At 40.5% G+C, this 19,042-nt stretch overlaps 1 protein-coding gene across 3 annotated transcripts in view; it reads left to right on the forward strand.

Moving 5' to 3' along the window:
• The window catches only part of LOC149317120 (solute carrier family 66 member 2-like), a 102,630-nt gene that overhangs the window by 5,920 nt on the left and 77,668 nt on the right, over nt 1-19,042 (forward strand). For 2 of the 3 annotated variants that reach the window (XM_089516887.1, XM_089516889.1), the window contains exons 1-2: nt 7,884-8,036; nt 12,410-12,746. In XM_089516887.1, coding sequence (XP_089373013.1) covers nt 12,517-12,746 — 230 coding nt within the window. In that variant the 5' untranslated portion in view covers nt 7,884-8,036; nt 12,410-12,516. Of the gene's footprint in view, nt 1-26; nt 200-7,883; nt 8,037-12,409; nt 12,747-19,042 lie in introns of those variants that run through there. The other variant, XM_089516888.1, reaches the window with a different exon arrangement.

A 19,042-nucleotide genomic window follows, 5' to 3' on the forward strand; every position in this document is an offset into this window, starting at 1 on the left:
GTTATTTATTTTTCTGTCCCTACCAGAGCCAGTGTGGCATAGTAGTTTGAGTGTTGAAGCTTCCGACTTCTAGAAATGGCCACCAAAGCGGCTTAGCGGACCTAGGCTGCATCTGGGATGGACCCGAGCAGCGATTTGGCAGTGATTTCTTTGCAGTAACACCCGTTTGCCTGCTGAATTAGGACTGAATTCAGGAAAGGTAAGCTGGGGTTTTAACCCCATGCAATAGGGTTCTTCCTATGACTCTGGAGACCAGAGTTCAATTCCCAGCTCAGCCATGAAACCCACTAGGTGACCTTAGGCAAGTCACAAGCTCTCAGCCTCAGGGAAAGGCAATGGCAAACCTCCTCAAACAAATCTGGGCAAACAAATCTCGCCAAGAAAACCCTATGATAGGGTCACCATAAATTGGACTCTGAAACAATTTGAAGGTACACAGTCACAAACCAGAATGCAGCTGAAGTAGCAAGACTCTTGCATCATGCATCAGGACAAAACTGAAACTGCACCATCCTACCAATTTCCCCAGGCCAGGCACCAGCACACAACTTCACTTACATGGGTCAATCAGTCCTCTCCACCCCCTTTTTTTATTCCCTTTTTTTCCTTCCCCAATTTTGCAGAAAGCAGGATTGATAGACTCAGTCAGTGGATTCTTACAGAATAATTGATAAGTTGGGCTCAGTGACAGCAAGGATCCCTTCTTCCAGCCAGTGAGCTACTGTGCCGATGCTTGGGCCAGGTGGATTGCTAGGCTGCTACAATTTAATGATCCTGTGTAACGGTGTAAATCTGCATACTGTTTTTGTAGCATTTTGATCCTACTTAAGGTAGCCTCCAATTTAATATAGTTTTAGAAATATACTAAATTTAGAAATTTGGGGTCACTATTGTGCTAGTTGTATACCATATATCATATCATGCTAGTAATAAATCCTAAAAATAAATCCTATTATCAAGTTTATTTTAGCAGCCAGTTTCTGTATACAGCGTAAAGTAAGGTGAGACTTTTTATTTATGTCAACAAATCAGAAAATGGTGAACTTTTAGAACTGTGAATAGATGGCTGATGGTAGGAAGAACAACCTTGCCACATGGATATTGTGGATGTGTGATCTTTGCTCTTGAGAGTTCTGTGACACTAGGTATTCTCAAATAAATTTTGATCATATATCTTGGAACCATAGTTTTGGACATTTAAGCAGCTGGATTGTATATAGCTGTTTTATACCTCCCACCCCAGCAACTCCATCGTACTGGTTTTGAGAGATCAATATTTAGATCAAATTTAGGTTTGATGTCAGATCAGCATTGGAGCTCCCCACAACTGCCTAAAGTTTTGTTTTCCTTCAGAATCAAAATCCCTCATCACATTTGTTTTGCCCCCAAGAGCTTCAGTTGCTAGCTTTGTACTATCTCATAGTGAAGTGCATCTTTGGAGAAAATGAGTTATTAACGAATGTAGCTAGTGTGTGTGTATTACCAAGAGACATTATTATTCATGTCATGCTTTCACATTGCTTCAGACAATAAATTCTATCAGGATGTTTCTTCTTTATTCCAGCATGATTTAACAGAGTGAGAAATACATATGTGGTTGGCTGAAGCTTACTTCTATTAGGTAGAACTGCAGTCTGTCTATAGTTCAGAGGGATTAATTATATTCAAGCTGTGAGATGGGCAAGTGTAGTAACACAAGATACTGTACATGATGATGTTATATGAGATGTATGACCTCTAGTACCTCTGAAGTATGTGTTCTTACTTACACTAACACAGAACTATTTATGGAACAAAAGATCTCATCTCATGCTGGTAATGTAGGGGCTCATTCCCACTTACATTTAAACCAGTGTGTGATTCACCTTTGCTCCATGTTGGTAAATCGATTCCAAAAGGTCCATCATTCCCACTATGAAAGCATATATTTTCGTTACCTCCTGTAATTGCTTCTTTTTTGGCATGATTGTCATGCTCACTAGTTTGCACCAATCATCAGTGATGTAGGTGGCAGCTTGGGCAACCTGGCTTGGTAACGATTATATTAAAAAAAATAGATAGAAGAAGTGATTCAGTGGTTTTGCAACTACTTGCAATCAAAGTGAGGCAAGTAGTTGCAAAACCAATGTATCAAATTTCCTATGAATGTATTAAAAAAAACCCTGCTATACCTGGATTGGGTGATCCAGGGATGGAAGCAGTCTGGATGGGACTTGGGGGGGGGGTCTTTCTCCCCCCTGATCCAGGCATGATGGGGGAAAACAACCCGGCAGGTCCCCTCTAGACCCGATCCAGGCATGGCAGGGGTCCTTTTTAAGAAATAAATTCATAGAAAATTTGATTCATTGGTTTTGCAACTACTTGCCTTTGCAAGTAGTTGCAACACCAATGAATCAATTTTTTTAATGAATTTTGTTTTTTTTTAAAAACACAAACAAACACATGCACCATCGGTCACACCACAAGCACAGAGGCAGCACTGAGAGGAGGGAATGGTGGATCTACCAAAAACTGAGGAGGTATGGTAAACACCCCTCTGTCATTAGTCCCTCCCCTACAGAATGATGCGACTCAGATCTGTAGTTCCCACTTGTTGAACATGCTTCAGAATCGATTCTTTAAAAAAAAAAAACGCTAAAGAACTAGTGTCAGGAAAAAGCAGGCTTTTTGCATTTGCTTCGCTTCATCCCGATTGCAGTCGATCACACTAGGATCAGAACCGGTTTCAAATGGGAACAACAGTCATATAAACTGATTGTCAATTCATTTTAGTTCGTAGTTGGAATGAGCTCTAGATCCAAAATATACTGCAGAAATAATCCACTTTGAGACCGCTTTAACTGTCCTGGCTCAGTGACAGAGAATCCTGGGAATTGTAGTTTGATGTCGCAGCATAGCTCGCTGTCAGAGAAAGCAAAATATCTCACAAAATTACAAATCATAGAATTGTCTAGCACTGAGCCAGGGCAGTTAAAAGTGGTCTCAAACTGGATTATTTCTGCAGTGTGTTTTGGACCTAGTTTATAACTCAAAAGCTAAAACAATGGCAGCATTCACATCAACTATATCAGATCATGCTTAAATAAAAATATATATGTTATATTCTGAATCTCTTTCAGGAGTCTGCTGTTCATTTCTCATCAAATTACACATTAGTAGCTGGCTCCTAATATAAAGCATATTTGCAGAGTTTCACTGCTGCCAGCACACTGCAATGTTACTGACGGATAAAGGAAGTAAATCAGCTTTCATACAAATAGCAGATCTAGTGTCTCTTCAACACAGGAAGTCTTAGAGGATGAGATCTATTAATTCAGAATGCCTCAGTATAGCTTATTTCTAGACCATATAAACTAGGCCTCCCCCCCCCCCCCCCCCCGGTTTGCAGATGAATTGTATGGTGATTGATATGGGTGTGTTGAACTACAGCTGAATGGAATTGTAATTGATTTGAATGAAAACTTTAGCAACAGAAAGGAAAAAACGTGAGACCAGAATATTTAACATAAAATAATTTGGCCTCTAGTAACATTGCAATGAAACTAAGATTAAATCCAATGTAGTTCATTTTGTACTCTTGGCAGTCTAGGTATATAGTGTGTGCATTTATGTATAGCTGTCTCCTGGTGTATTTCACTGTTATCTGCTAGAACAGCAGTTATGTGAATCAGCAGGAGACAAGATAAAATGTTTAATTTAACAAGGTTATACTGCCAATCAAGTGCAAACAATTGAAATTGCTCCTAAAGCCTCTCTATGTCTTTCCTGGACAGGGACGTAGCTAGGATTTTGGGAAGGGGGGGTCCAGACTAAGTGCCACCATTATAATGGGGCTTGAGTGTGGCGGCACAGCAGCACACACCATTCATTTTTCTAATGGAAGGGGGGGGGGGGTCCGGACCCCAAGAACCCCCCCCCCCCCTTGGCTACGTCCTTGTCCTGGAATAATCACAGAAAAATTATCCCTCTGCCTCCATTAGAAGAGAGCCTTTAACACTCTGTCCTAAAACTGCAAATAGATGTGGTAGCATACGATGGCACCCTGTATAAGTGATGCTGTGGCTTTGTTGCCATTGCTGTTACTTTACTGCCAGACACTGTACTGACATAATACCCTGGGTGAATTGCCTGTCAAATTGTGTGCAACTGGATTTTCCCCAGTAGTTATCCATTTGTGCTTGTGCTGTACCTATGCCACCCATTTTGATGATCCATCACAGTTTTGTGCAACGTTAATTAAACATATTTTTGGTGAAACTTATTCCCACTGTCCATTTTCATGATATACAGTGCAACATGTCATGATACTGTGCTGCCACAGCAAACACTGAACATCACCCCAAACATAAATACACTGGCAAATAACATATTGAAAATGAAGAAAATATAGGTGTCATTATTTAACTGAAACAAAAGAATTTTTATGCCTAGATACAGCCAACTAGCCAGAGATTAATCTGCTCCATATTATTTAATATGCATGTGTACCAGTTCTTATCAATTGAAGTCTGGCATTAAATCCAAACAGTTGCAAAGATAAAAACTCCAGATCCATTAATTGAGGGCTTGCTTCTGAATAAACTCCATGTGAAGAACATGTAGCCCTCTAGATGTCATTACACTGCAACTCCCACCCATTCTAGCCAACATAGCCAATGTCTAGGGTTGATGGGAGTTGCAATTCAACAATATCTGGAGAGCAACATATCCCTTATCCCTGGGAATAAGCATAAGTATGATTATATTGTAGATTGGATATATCTTTGAAGGCAGAGACCTTTTCTTCTAGACACGATTGTTCAAGAATATGTGTATATAAAATTGTACAGTTGGCCCTTCATATCCATGGATGCTTCATCCACATATTCAAGCATCCATGGCTTGAAAATATTTTTTAAAAGTATAAATTCCCAAATAGCAAACCTTTGATTTTGCCACTTTATATAAGGGCATTTTACTATACCACTGTATTTTAACAGGACTTGAACATCCATGGATTTTGGTATCCATCGGCTGGCCTGGAACCAAATCCCAGGGGATACCAAGGGCCCACTGTAATTTTTCTTTTTGAGTAAAAACTTAATTGTGAATTAATCTATTGGGAAAGCTAGTGCCCAGACATTACCCCATAGATTGTACAAATTGGAAGTGTAGGCCTACACTGGTGATTTTCAGGTGGGTATATCTTTTAGTAAATACATTGGAAGTAAATCTACTAATTATACAAATCAGATATTTAGCATGTGCCTTGCAAGGGAAACTGATTGAACAGCCATCTGTCACCCTCTTACAGCTTCAGATTTAAAAGGTGTCCTTTTAAGCAGGTCTGGATGCATGAGAGAAAAATGGTTGGAATTGTTTTTGGTTGTATGCCTTCAAGTAATTTCAGTTCTTAGCTACCATGCTTCAATTCCTTACAGGAATGTTTCACTATATGCTTCCATTCTGAAGATGGTTAAAGTGTTGGCATCCTGGAAAAGCAAGCAAATTCGCAGATCAAATAACACAGTCTTTCACTTTCCAGGATGGTGCAAAGGGGCTTGGGGAAGTTGGAACATGGAATAAGGTATCCTGAAACTCAGGTAAACCCACCTTGGGCACGTCACATTCTCTCAGCCTCAGAGGATGGCAATAGCAAACCTGCTGAACAAATCTTGCCAAGAGAACCTAATGATAGGTTCACCTTACGGCAACCCTAAGGCACACATGCACACACAGTTCCTTACCAGTATCACCACCACCACCATTACAGACCTTCTCCAGTTAAAAATGACACATTGCCTTCTTGATGCAGTGGCAATGCTGTCTTTTTTTTACAAGTGATTTCCAAAACAGTACTCCCTGTGTTGCGCAGCAAGTTGCCACTGGGCTGCATTTGGTCTACTCTATATTCTAACACTTTGCAAACCCTTTTCCTATCAAACCTGATGGAGAACAGAGACATCTTGGATCTCAGAGGAAGTACCATTTTGGATTGCTAATATAATTCAAAGTTTATTTCTTTGACTCTGCAATTCTTTGATCCCTGTGCCACATGGCCAGAAGGAGGGGGAGACCTGCCGGCATAGATATCTCTCCACACCTTCTCAACACAGAACAACACAAAAACAAAATCTTAACAAAATAGAGGACTGTGACTAGAATAGTCATTTATAAAATATCTTCTCCTGCATGATTTTTAATGAGAGCCAGTGTGGTGTAGTGGTTTGAGTGTTGGACTATGACTCTGGAAATCAGGATTCAAATCCCCACTCAGCCATGGAAACTTAACTGGATGATCTTGGGCAAGTCACACTCTCTCAGCCTCAGAGGATGGCAGTCGCAAACCCCCTTTGAAGAAACTTGTCAAGAAAACCAAATGATAGGTTTGCCATAGGACAGAAAGGATTTGATGGCACACAACATCAATAATATGATTTTTTACACCTTTGCCTGTTGAAGAAGCCAGTGGAGCTTTGAAAACTTGTATCATGTATTTTGTGCATTTTGGTTGAACAAATGTAACTCTGTTTTGTGGATTTTGGATATTAATGTACTGCTGGAGAAAGAGAATGACAGCCACTACTATGCATTCCTCATTCTTTGCGTAACAGAGACTAGCAACAAGGAAAAATGTGCCCAATCCAGTCCCATGCAGGAGAGAGACACAGAAACCAAAATGTCACTTCCTCTCTGGCATCCAGAATTGCTTCCTCCTTCCTCTTTTAAACATATTCAGGGCTACTTAGTATTAGTCATATAGCAAAGTACTGTACAACAACACTCCAAATCTACAAAACAGTATACTTTTAATCGGACAACCAACATGCACAAGATACTTGATGCAAGCAAGCATTTGAAGCTCCACTGACTTCTTCATCAGGCAAAGGTGTTAAAAGTCATACAGGCAGAAAATAAAAATAAAATGATGGATGGATGTTAGTCAAAGGCTTGCATTTTTTCCAGGTGTTGTTGTTGATGTGTGCTCCTTTGGAGGGATATCTATGCATGCGGGTCCCTCCTTCTGGCCTTCAAAAGCTTTCATAATATATATTTGTGCCTTTTGGTTGGCTGATTAAAGATATCACTGTGGATTTTGGATGTTATGTTGTTTGGTGTTGTTGTGTGCCTTCAAGTCATTTCTGACTTAAGGTGACCCTAAGGCAACCTTAACAGGCAGTTTTCTTGGCAAGACTTGTTCTGAGGAGCCTTCTTCCCCTGAGGCTGAGAGAATGTGACTTGCCCAAGGTCACCCAGTGGGTTTCATGGCTGAACAGGAAATCCAGCCCAGAGTCCAAAGCTCAAACAGAATGACCAGATGCCGTAACAGCAAATGAGGACAAGGCACCTCAAAATGTAGGACATTAAAGAAAAATGTAGGCTGTTACAAAATAAAAAGAGGACTCCTTTACTCCTTACTTCTACTCTCCAGCCCTGAGGAAAAGCCCTGGTTGCTTTCCAAGGCTGCTGCTGTGTGTGTGTGTAAATGTGTCTCTCTTTGCCTCCCAGTCCCTCCCCCAGTCCAATATAATAAAAATTGTTTTGTTGGTGTTTGCATGTACAATATAATAACTGGAATAAGGAGCAACAAAATATATTTTGTTATATTATATTATACATGTGAACACCTAAAAAAACCACAACAATTTTATTATATTTGCACTAGGGAAAAATACATTTTGTCACTCCTTATTCCTACTCCCGTAAAAACCTCTTCCTCGTTTACTCCTACCCCAGCCCTGCTCTTAAGGCACTGGTTTTAAGGCTGAGGTTGGTCTCTAGGACCCAGGAGAACGTAGAGTGGCGGGGGGGGGGATAGGCGGTTCTTTTCATTGACGGAGGCGCCCCTGGTTATAGTGACGTCATAAAGGCAGGGTTCCTTTTTTCTTCTGGCTCCTGGATGCTTCTGCTGCTGCTGCCTCCAGTCTTTTGGGGAACCAGGAGCTGCAAGAAGGAAGCCTTTCTTTGGGGCCTAGGAGATGCCTAGGGCTGGGTCCAGAAGTGGGGCCCTCCATATCACCAGCACCCACCTTCTCTGATGGATAGGTGGAGCCAAGGTGAGGGGAGAAGGGGATCCAGGTTTGGGGGAGAGGGGAAGCAAGGTGACCAGGCACGTCCTCCTTTTCCCGGACGCACCCTACATCCCAGCCTTTCTGTCCAGCAAGGATTCCAAGAAAGGTCCTCCATTTTGAGCAGGACTGAGAAAAAGCATGCATTTGCATCTCTAAGAGTGTTTTGGGTCTTCCTTATTTTGGGGGGGAATGTCCTCCATTTCTTTCTTTTAGGTCCTCCATTGGTCTGTTTTGCTAAGGTTAGGAGCATCTGGTCATCCTGGGTGTGTGTGTGTGTGTGTGTGTGTGTGTGGTCCTGGAAAGGGTCACGTCCAGGCAAGGTGACCATACGTCCTCACCTCAAAGGAGAACGAGGCATTGCAGAATGGAGGACCTTGGAGGGAAAAAAAGTACGTGACCACATAACAGCTTTAAAAACACTCGTAGAAATCTAAATTCATACTTCTTAGTCATTGCCCAAAGCGGAGAGCGTTTTGGAATCGCTCCTGGACAAGAAGGTTGGAATGTAGGACGCGTCCGGGGAAAGGAGGACGTGCCTGGCCACCCTGTGACCAGATCACTTTCTTTTTATGGAGGGGCTCCATCTTTCTGGCTCCTTTTGGGAGGACTCTTTGGTAGAGTCGTTGCTAGGAAGGGGATCCAGGTTTTCACACAAAGAGGGAGTAAATGTGTTGTTTGGAGGGTGACTTGTACAAAATAACTTTGTCTTGTTTTGTTTGGCTGCAAGTAGCCTTGCAGAGCAGCTCACAGAAGTTAAATGTAGCTGCCGAAAAGCCAATGCAAACCAAGACCCCATCAGTGAGACCTTTATTGGCAAACCGAAATGCACAGTATACTTGTTGCAAGCTTTTGAAGCTCCATGGGCTTCTTCATCAGGCAAGATGTTACAAACCAAACAGGAGAAGAAGAAAAAACAATTGGAGATGTTCGATGCCTGCATGTTGTTTCAGTCCTTAGTAAAGATGGTATACTGGGGAGGCAAGTACAGTATCATCCAAAATCCCCAAGACAGTGATACCTTTATAAGCCCAAATGCACATTATACATGCTGCAAGCTTTTGAAGTTCCACTGCCTTCTTTATCAGACAAAGGTGTTAAAAACCATACAGAGGAGAAAAAATATGCTATGTAAATTGACCTTCATTTGGTCAAGATGTTTTGGTTGTTGTCCTCAGTTGACATGGCATGGAAAGGTATTCATGCAGGTCTGCCTCTTCTCCTCCTCCTGGATGATGGGAGATTTAGTCCAGGAAACAAACTTTAAATCCCATTAGGAAGACAAAGAGCTGCTGCCTTTGAAATTCAGTTTGTCTCAAATCTGGAAACAAACTGAGTCAGTGTGGGATAGTGGTTTGAGCATTGGACTATGACTCTGGAGGCCAGGGGTTTGAATCCTGGCTCGGCCATGGAAACCCACTGGATGGCCATGGGCAAGTCACACACTCTCAGCTTCAGAGGATGGCAAAGGCAACCTTCCTCTGAAGAAACTTGCCAGGGAAACCACACAATAAGTTCACCTAAAGATCCCCAAAAGTTAAAAATGACTTGAAAGACACACAGCAACAAAGCCTTGAGTGTTTCTGGCAAGTAGCTTTGAGTATTTCACATAAGAGGGTGAATGTAGTGGTGCTGACCTTGTGCTGCTTCTGTTTCTCCTGTTCTTGACCTTAACATAAAAGGGGTAAATAAAATAAGTTTATGAGTTGTTTAGAGCAAGTAGATAAGTGAAGGTAGGAAGACTTGTTTTAATGTGAAGTGGAATATGCAGTGTTCTTTTCAATCAAGATAAACTATTGGACAATAAAAGACATAGCTGGGTTAGTCTGGAAAATCAGTATGCAGAGGGATTTTGCAGCACCTTTGAGCAGAGTAACTGAAAGAAAGAAGCTGGGAGCTGAGCTTTTTTAGACTTGAGGCTACTTCCTCAGATTCCTGTTTGGAGTGGAGAATCCAGGGACAGACCTGTTCATTTTATCCTGACTGGTTCTGCTTTTAAAATTTTAATTTGTTTTGTAAAATAGCTTTGTGAGTTGCTTAGAACAAGTAGGTAAGTGGAGGATGGGAAGAGTTTTTTCAATGTGAATCTGGAATATGCAGTGCATCTGAGGAAGTAGACTTAAATCTACGAAAGCTCATGCTGCCAAATTCTTTCTTTCAGTTAGTCTCAAAGGTGCTACTGGAATATGCAGTGTATTTTCAATCAAGATTAACTATTCAACAACAAAAGACACAGCCGTAGTTTGGGAAATCAGTATTCAAAGGAGATTTGCAGCACCTTTGAGACTAACTGAAAGAAAGAAGTTCGTAGCATGAGCTTTCATAGACTCGAGCCTACTTCCTCAGATGGAGTTGTAATGCATCTGAGGAGGTAGACCCAAGCCTACGAAAGTTCATACTGTACTACGAGCTTCTTTCTCTAAGATGCTACAAGATTCCTTTGCATACTACTAGTAAGGGAGTGGGAGGGAACCCCAGGTGGGATGAGTGGCTTGGAGCTGTAGCTTCTTACTTGAAAGGCATGCATTAAAAAAACCCCACCTCTCTTGATTAATCACTTTGTGAGAGGAAGAGTACGTAGTTGTATTCACTTGGGAAGAGTTTTATGGTCCTTACCGTAAAGACTGAGCATATGGGATGCTCTTGTATTTCACATATATTGTATGGTTCCTTTTTAAAATAAGAGTTAAAGTACAGTACTTACATTGACCCATGGATAAGTCGATCCAAGTTTTTGGGGTCAATTTTTAGTTTAAAATTTCTAGACTTATACATTAGTACATACTAATAATGTAAGATAACCTCTTAAGCACCCTTTTTAACTTTTAAAAAGGCTTCACATTACTTGGGATCAGATTATCACTATTTTTTTAAAACAAAAGTTGCTGTAAAAGGAGCACTTGGGAAGTCTTACCTTAGAAGAGATTTTCTTCCTTCACACAGAGTAGAGTATGTCTCTTTAAGACTTGCTGCTGTGTCTTTGCATGGCCTAAAAGCAAAGAATGTATGCTCTCTTCTCCAGTACAGTACTATGAATTTTCATGAGGAAAAGTACATTGATTAAATCTCTTACATAAAAACATTCAGATTAATTTTATTCTTTTACAGACTTCCTGGAAATATGCAAATTTCCCAGAAATATGATTGAAGCATGGTGCAAATATACATATTATAATGCCTATTAATTGCTAGTATGTAATTAACTTCGTGGCATCCCTAATCAGCATTTATCACCTCACTGTTCCATTATTTTAAGTAAACTTTAGTTTGATTCGTGAATTCTTTTCTGAGTAGTCTCCCAAAGTGGGATATATCAACTTGCAATCTCAAAATGTGTTGAGACATACACAGGATGTTTTCAGCCAATGTTGTTTCATGTCATTTGCAATCGGAGGAAAAATTGTGTGGATTGAATCTGGTAATTCGGAAAGGAGGTGTTTGTGTAAACTCAGTCAAAGCAACGGAGATCAGAGATCTAAAGTCTTTAGGAAGTAAATTTGCTTCCATTCTCAGTGGAGTGGATTGTATGGTAAGCAAAGCATTCTTATGAAAGACTATCTTGTTTGTATTGCTGTTGACTAAATGATTAAATGAGTCTAGCTGCTTCCTCCCTTAGAGAATGAGTCTCTTGTTCATACGTTACACTCCAGAAAAAATCCACAGAAGAACTATTTAAAAAAAAACCCAAACAGTAGTTATTTCATAGAACCCCTGAAAGTTGTCACATGTTATGCCTTTAAGTGATAAATGGAAAGTTTATTTTCAGTATTACACAACTCGTATAGCTTCCTTTTTACTATGTGGTTATAGGCCCATGATTGCATTGCTTTATGAGATCCTGATAATTTGGAACCAGCAACCCTTACTTTGTGGGCACTGAAAAAACCTTAGTGACTTAAGTTTTGATAACTGTTATTAATTAGATAATTTTATTTCTGGAATTGAAATGTTTCAAAAGTTTTAGTGGAGAAGTCAAATGCTCAGCTTGAATGTCATCATTTAGAGATGTGGGACTTTTTCACATTACACAGTTATAGCACTGTGATTCCACTTTAACTGTCATGGCTGCATCCTGTGGAATCCTGGGGTTTGTGGTTGAGTGAAGCACTAGATCTCTCTGGCTGAGAATTCTAAATAGCCCTCCCTAAACTGCAAATCCCAGAATTTCATAGTATGCAGCCATGGCAGTAAGTGGAATCATATTGCTGTAATTGTGTATTGTTGTAAGGACCTAGGTTCATGTAGGGTAGCTTTTCCTGCAACTTTATGATGTGGCTAGCTATTGATAATGGGATTATTTTCTGTTTATGAGTTCAAATACATCCATGTAAGTTGGAATTTTTCTGTTTTTGTTTTATTAGGGATGCCTGAAGAATGACACATGTCCTTTGGCAAGAATGCTTAGATTAGAATAAAAATCGATAAAGTCTCAGGTAGACGTCAAAGGGGAATACCTACCACCGCTCTGATGCTAAGGGACTTTATCTTACCAATTATGGAAGCAGATGGCTGGGAGTGGCTGGTTGCTCCAGTCCAGAAGCTAATATCCTGGGGTGCATCTGCAGCTATGGTGTTTGGAGGTGTCGTACCATACATCCCCCAGTACCGAGATATTAAAAGGACACAGAATGCGGAAGGCTTTTCAACCTACGTGTGTTTAGTATTATTGGTGGCAAACATTTTAAGGATATTCTTTTGGTAAGTTGACTCTTCAGAAAATATGAATGTTTTCTCACAACTTGATTTCCTGGATGTCACCGTGATGAAACTGAGAATGAAATATGTTCTTGTAACATAGTGCCAAATCCAACCACAGGAACACTGTTTCCTGTGGATTTTTGTCTTTGTCTCTAGTTGGGATGCTGCATTTTAGTTGTATATTAACTTGGGAAGAATGCTTTGGATAAACCTATGCCGTATCCCATGTAAGTTTACACAGTTGAAGGCTGTGGGCATTGTACTGGAAGACATATATGCTGATAACAATCCTGGGTTGCCAAGCTAGTAGAAGAGATCAGCCTAAATTAAAACTTTTCAGTTTAACTACTTTTGGAATGCTGAATTGGTACACATTACAATAAAATTCCACTTTCAAAATGAATGCTTTAAATTAGTAGTGAAGAATATTCAACATTAAACTGGAGAGAAAAAAGAGAATAAGGATCGTTTGCTTTGTATTTTAATATATTTTAATTTATAACTGTTTTAATCCTTAAAATTGTTTAATAGTTTTTAAAGTTTTATATTTATGTATTTTTAATATTTTGTATTGTTTTTAAATTGTATTGTTTTATACTTGTTTGCCGCCTTGGGTCCCTATATTGGGAGAAAGGCAGGATATAAGAAATAATAATAATAATAATAATAATAATAATAATAATAATATTAATTTCTATGTGGAAGGAAGAAGAGATCTTCATGGGCAGGATTCTTTTGAGTGAAATCACTCTTTTAGCCGGCTGTAGCATGAATGGTCTGACAGTTTCAATGTTTGCAGAAGGAGAGATTTATAACTTCCTTGCAAGAATCTATCATTGGGTGGGAATTAACAAAGAGGTGGCCATCCACATATGGCTCCCCACCAGAGGTCATCTGCACTGCAGAGTTGATTATTACCCCAGACCCAGCTATTTTCTCAATGTCCTTGGAGGCAGATAGTGAGGAAATAGCCAGCTCTATATAGAACTGTGAAGCCTACAGCATAACTACCTAATTGAGCTTCTGCTCTGGTGGGACCCAATAGGTTCTTGGCCCATATTTTCTGCAATTTTTGATTGACTGTGGCTTGTTGATGCATGCTTTCTGTCTATACGTACAGTACAACATTTGTTTTCGTAGACCAATATTATGAGGTACATGTAAATATCATGTCAATTCCTGTAGAAAAATATTTTTATTTGGGAAAAATGTAACTTATGGACAGTTTCAAGAAACATAGTTATGGGTTCTAGTATGTAAATCTAGACCAACTATGTGGTGAACACCTCTTAAGATAAGGTAATAATAATATAATAATAATTTTTATTTATAGACCCCTATTCCGCAATGATCATAGCGGTGTACAGTAAAATTGCAATGCAATACAAAAAATTGCAAGGCCTCTCTCCCCCTCAAGATGGTGGTTGGAGGAGGGCTCTTTTTCTTCCAGGCCAGGCCTCTCTCCCCCTCAAGATGGTGGTTGGAGGAGGGCTCTTTGTCTTCCAGGCCAGGCCTCTCTCCCCCTCAAGATGGTGGTTGGAGGAGGGCTCTTTGTCTTCCAGGCCAGGCCTCTCTCCCCCTCAAGATGGTGGTTGGAGGAGGGCTCTTTGTCTTCCAGGCCAGGCCTCTCTCCCCCTCAAGATGGTGGTTGGAGGAGGGCTCTTTGTCTTCCAGGTATTGTTTACTTTGTGCATTCATAAAAATGAAAACTAATGTCCTTGTTCAACAATTCTATTTTATTCCTCTGAAGAGAGGATGGAGTATCGTGATCTTAAATATGGCCAGCTATCTCTTGGCCCTCATACCTCTAAGTTGACAATTGTATTTGGATCTTTCAATTATGGTATGACCCCCAGGATATGTTCCCAGACTTAATAGTGAACCATATTGAAATGAATGACATTAGGAGAAAGTTGACCATATTGCACTTACATTGCACTTACTCCATGAATCTGAGTAAGTAGACCAGGTCTACGAAACCTTACGCTACAACTTCTTCCACACAGTTACAGTGGTACCCCGGGATACGAATTGACCGCGTTACGAAATTTCCGGGTTACGAAAAAGTTAGATTTAAAAAAACTGTTCCGGGTTACGAAAGATTTTTCGGGTTACGAAATTAATTTCGGCGCGAAATTTAAATCGGAAGCGCGGCTAGCGGCTTTCCAGCGCCTTTTCGGGTTGCGAAATGTATCGGGTTACGAACGGCGCCGCGGAACGAATTAATTTCGTAACCCGAGGTAGTACTGTAGTCTCAAAGGTACTATACGATCTCTTTGCATTCTGTTACCACTGTAAGACTCTGCTGGATTGTTTAACATGTCTGCAAGCCTTTACCACAACTTTTAAAACACGTAGCATATGCCACAATGCATATGCTTAACATGAATCAACAAGCTAGAGATCATTACAGTGAATGGTTTGGTCCCACTCACCACCCCCATCCAGTTAGATAGACTTAGCCAGATAGCAGTATTGACACTTTTAATACTTTATGTGATGTGATTATTTGTTGCTTCCATTTGCTGAAGGAAACTTCTATTATTGTACTTACAAATACTGAGACTATCATTTGGAAACTATATCAACATTTATTCTTTTGCTTAAAATGTTGACATAACAAACTGGAAAAGTCTGTGACACAAACCATTTAAAAAGCACAATAGCTACTTGCAATGGTATAATGCTTTGATGTGATCTGGATCTTTAGGGAAAAAGTTTGAATCTCTGCTCAGCTACAGAAATATATTGAATGATCCTGGGTTGCACTCTCTCAGCCTAAGAAGTAGGCAATGGCAAGCCTCTTCTACATAAATCTTGCCAATTTGAAGGCACATAATAGCAACAATTGCCTTGCAATCAATTTAATATTTGCAGATAATTTCTAAATAGTTTCTGCCATTTTATGAGAACAGTAATATGTAATTTGAGTATTAAGAAATGCTTCGAGAACAGGATTTTTAAAACTTCCCAGTCATCTAATGCTTTTTTTTTTTTTACTGATTTAGTGAATTCCAGACAATATTTTTGTAAAGTGTAGCACAAGATATATTAGGATGGCTCAGTGGTCTAATCTTGTAAAGTGAAATGCTGTATTAGAAAAAGGGAAGGAAAACATAATCGGCGCACCTTTAAGGCTAACCAGTTTATTCAGTATAAGCTTTTCATAGGCAATAGCCCACTTCTTCAGAGGCAAGAAGACTTCACACAGGGTGAGGCAACTAATTCCCCCAGAGCATTAACCTGCATTTTAAATTTCCCTTTCCTCCCTTCACTGAAAATGGGATAGTTATGTTCGTTTTAAGTCTGTTTTAAGTTTTAAGTTGGTTTTAAGTTTTTAAGAATACTAAAGTAGGATGACATAGTTAATGGAGAGGTCCCATTCACTTTTTCTGTTTTGAAAGTTAACAGTTATCCAGTAAAGAACAGTTCACACTTTCACACTTTCTGTGGCCAGCGCTGAAAAATATATGCACATTGGTGTGCAAGAATTATAGAGAGAAAGAGTAGTAGTCTATACATCTCTTCCCGCGGGTCATCAGTCTTCTCCAATGCTTTTCTCAACCCTTTTCTCAAACACTCTGCAAATGATCCCCCATTCTTGCTCACATGGAAATGCTGAGTCAAAGCAACATACTCTTGGTCAGTGTTTTCAGCTCTTTCTCACCAGTATGTCACTGATGTTGAGCAGTGTGCCCCCCCCCTCATAGAATCATAGAATCATAGAGTTGGAAGAGACCACTAGGGCCATCCAGTCCAACCCCCTGCCATGCAGGAAATCCAATTCAAAGCATCCCTGACAGATGGCCATCCAGCTTCTGTTTAAAGACCTCCAAGGAAGGAGACTCTATCACCCTCCAAGGGAGTGCATTCCACTGTCGAACAGCCCTTACTGTCAGGAAGTTCCTCCTAATGTTCAGGTGGAATCTCTTTTCCTGTAGCTTGCATCCATTGTTCCGGGTCCTGTTCTCTGGAGCAGCAGAAAACAAGCTTGCTCCCTCTTCAATATGACATCCTTTCAAATATTTAAACAGGGCTATCATATCACCTCTTAACCTTCTTTTCTCCAGGCTAAACATCCCCAGCTCCCTAAGTCGTTCCTCATAGGGCATGGTTTCCAGACCCTTCACCATTTTTGTCGCCCTCCTTTGGACACGCTCCAGTTTCTCAATGTCCTTTCTGAATTGTGGTGCCCAGAACTGGACACAATATTCTAGGTGGGGCCTGACAAGAGCAGAATACAGTGGCACTATTACTTCTCTTGATCTAGACACTATACTTCTATTGATGCAGCCTAAAATAGCATTGGCCTTTTTAGCTGCCGCATCACACTGTTCACTCATGTTCAACTTGTGGTCTACTTGGACTCCTAGATCCCTTTCACACGTAGTTTCATTCAGCCAGGTGTCACCCATCCTATATCTGTGCATTTTATTTTTCCGCCCTAAGTGCAATACCTTACATTTCTCTGTGTTGAATTTCATTTTGTTAGCTTTGGCCCAGCTTTCTAGTCTATTCAGGTCATTTTGAATCTTGATCCTGTCCTCTGGGGTATTAGCTATTCCCCCTAATTTGGTGTCATCTGCAAATTTGATAAGTATGCTCCCAATTCTGTCATCCAGGTCATTGATAAAGATGTTGAATAGCACTGGGCCCAGGACAGAGCCCTGTGGGACCCCACTGGTCACTTCTCTCCAGGATGAAAAGGAGCCATTGTTGAGCACCCTTTGGGTTCGGCCGGTCAACCAATTACAGATCCATTTAACAGTTTCTTTGTCTAGCCCACATTTTACAAGCTTGTTTGCAAGAATGTCATGGGAAACCTTGTCAAAGGCCTTACTGAAATCAAGATATACTATATCCACAGCATTCCCTTCATCTACCAAGCTGGTAATTTTATCAAAGAAAGAGATTAGGTTTTTCTGGCATGACTTGTTTCTCTGAAACCCATGTTGACTTTTTGTGATTATGGCATTGCCTTCTAGATGTTCACAGACTCTCTGTTTAATGATCTGCTCCAGAATCTTTCCTGGTATTGATGTCAGACTAACTGGACGATAATTGTTGGGATCCTCTTTTTTCCCCTTTTTGAAGATGGGGACAACGTTTGCCCTCCTCCAGTCGGCTGGGATCTCTCCTGTTCTCCAGGAGTTTTCAAAGATTATTGCCAATGGCTCCGATATTACATTTGCCAGTTCTTTTAATACCCTTGGATGGAGTTCATCTGGTCCCGGAGACTTAAATTCATTTAGATTAATAAGGTGTTCCTCTACTATCTCTTTACTTATTCTGTGCTGAAATTCCCCTATTCTGTCCTCTGCTCCATTATCCTCAAGTTGAGCACCCTTTGCCTTTTCTGAGAAGACTGAGGCAAAGAAGGTGTTGAGTAATTCTGCCTTTTCTCTGTCTTCTGTTAGCATTTTGCCATCTTCTCCACGCAGTGACCCTACCGTTTCCTTCTTCTTCCTTTTGCTGCGGACATATCCAAAAAAGCCCTTTTTATTGTTCTTAACCTCTCTAGCAAGCCTGAGTTCATTCTGCGCTTTAGCTTTTCTGACTTTACCCCTACACATGCCTGCTATTTCTTTGAATTCCTTTTTTGTGATTTCCCCCTTTTTCCATTTCTTATACATGTTCCGTTTCAAACTTAGCTCAGTTGAAAGTTCCTTAGTCATCCATCCTGGTTTCTTGAGACACCTCCCGTTTTTCTTTCTCACTGGAACTGTTTGAAATTGTGCCTTCAGTATCTCTCTTTTGAGAAACTCCCATCCATCCTGAACTCCTTTATCTTTTAGTATTTCTGACCATGGAATCGCCCTCAATACTTCTCTAAGTTTACTGAAATTCGCTCTCCTAAAGTCTAGGATGCGTGTCTGACTATGCCTGGCTTCTCCTTTCCACTGTATTACAAACTCCAGGAGAACATGGTCACTTCCACCTAATGATCCCACCACTTGCACCCCATTAACCAAGTCATCCTTGTTGGTTAGGATCAGATCTAAAATAGCTGACCCCCTTGTTGCCTCTTCCACCTTTTGGACCATGAAATTGTCTTCCAGGCAAGTGAGGAATTTGCTAGACCTTGAGGATTTTGCTGAGTTTGACTTCCAGCAAATATCAGGATAGTTGAAGTCGCCCATCACTACTACATCTCTCTTTTCTGACTGTGTGGTCATCTGTTCTAGAAAGATATCATCCAATTCCTCAGTCTGACTTGGGGGTCTGTAGTAGACTCCCACCATAACATCCTTGTTGTTTCCCTCCCCTTTGATTCTTATCCAGATGCTATCCACCTG

This window comes from Sceloporus occidentalis, unplaced genomic scaffold (genome assembly GCF_023333645.1).
Source record: "Sceloporus occidentalis isolate IW3139 unplaced genomic scaffold, rSceOcc1.0.p SCAF_3, whole genome shotgun sequence".
Classification (NCBI taxonomy): Eukaryota; Metazoa; Chordata; class Lepidosauria; order Squamata; family Phrynosomatidae; genus Sceloporus; species Sceloporus occidentalis.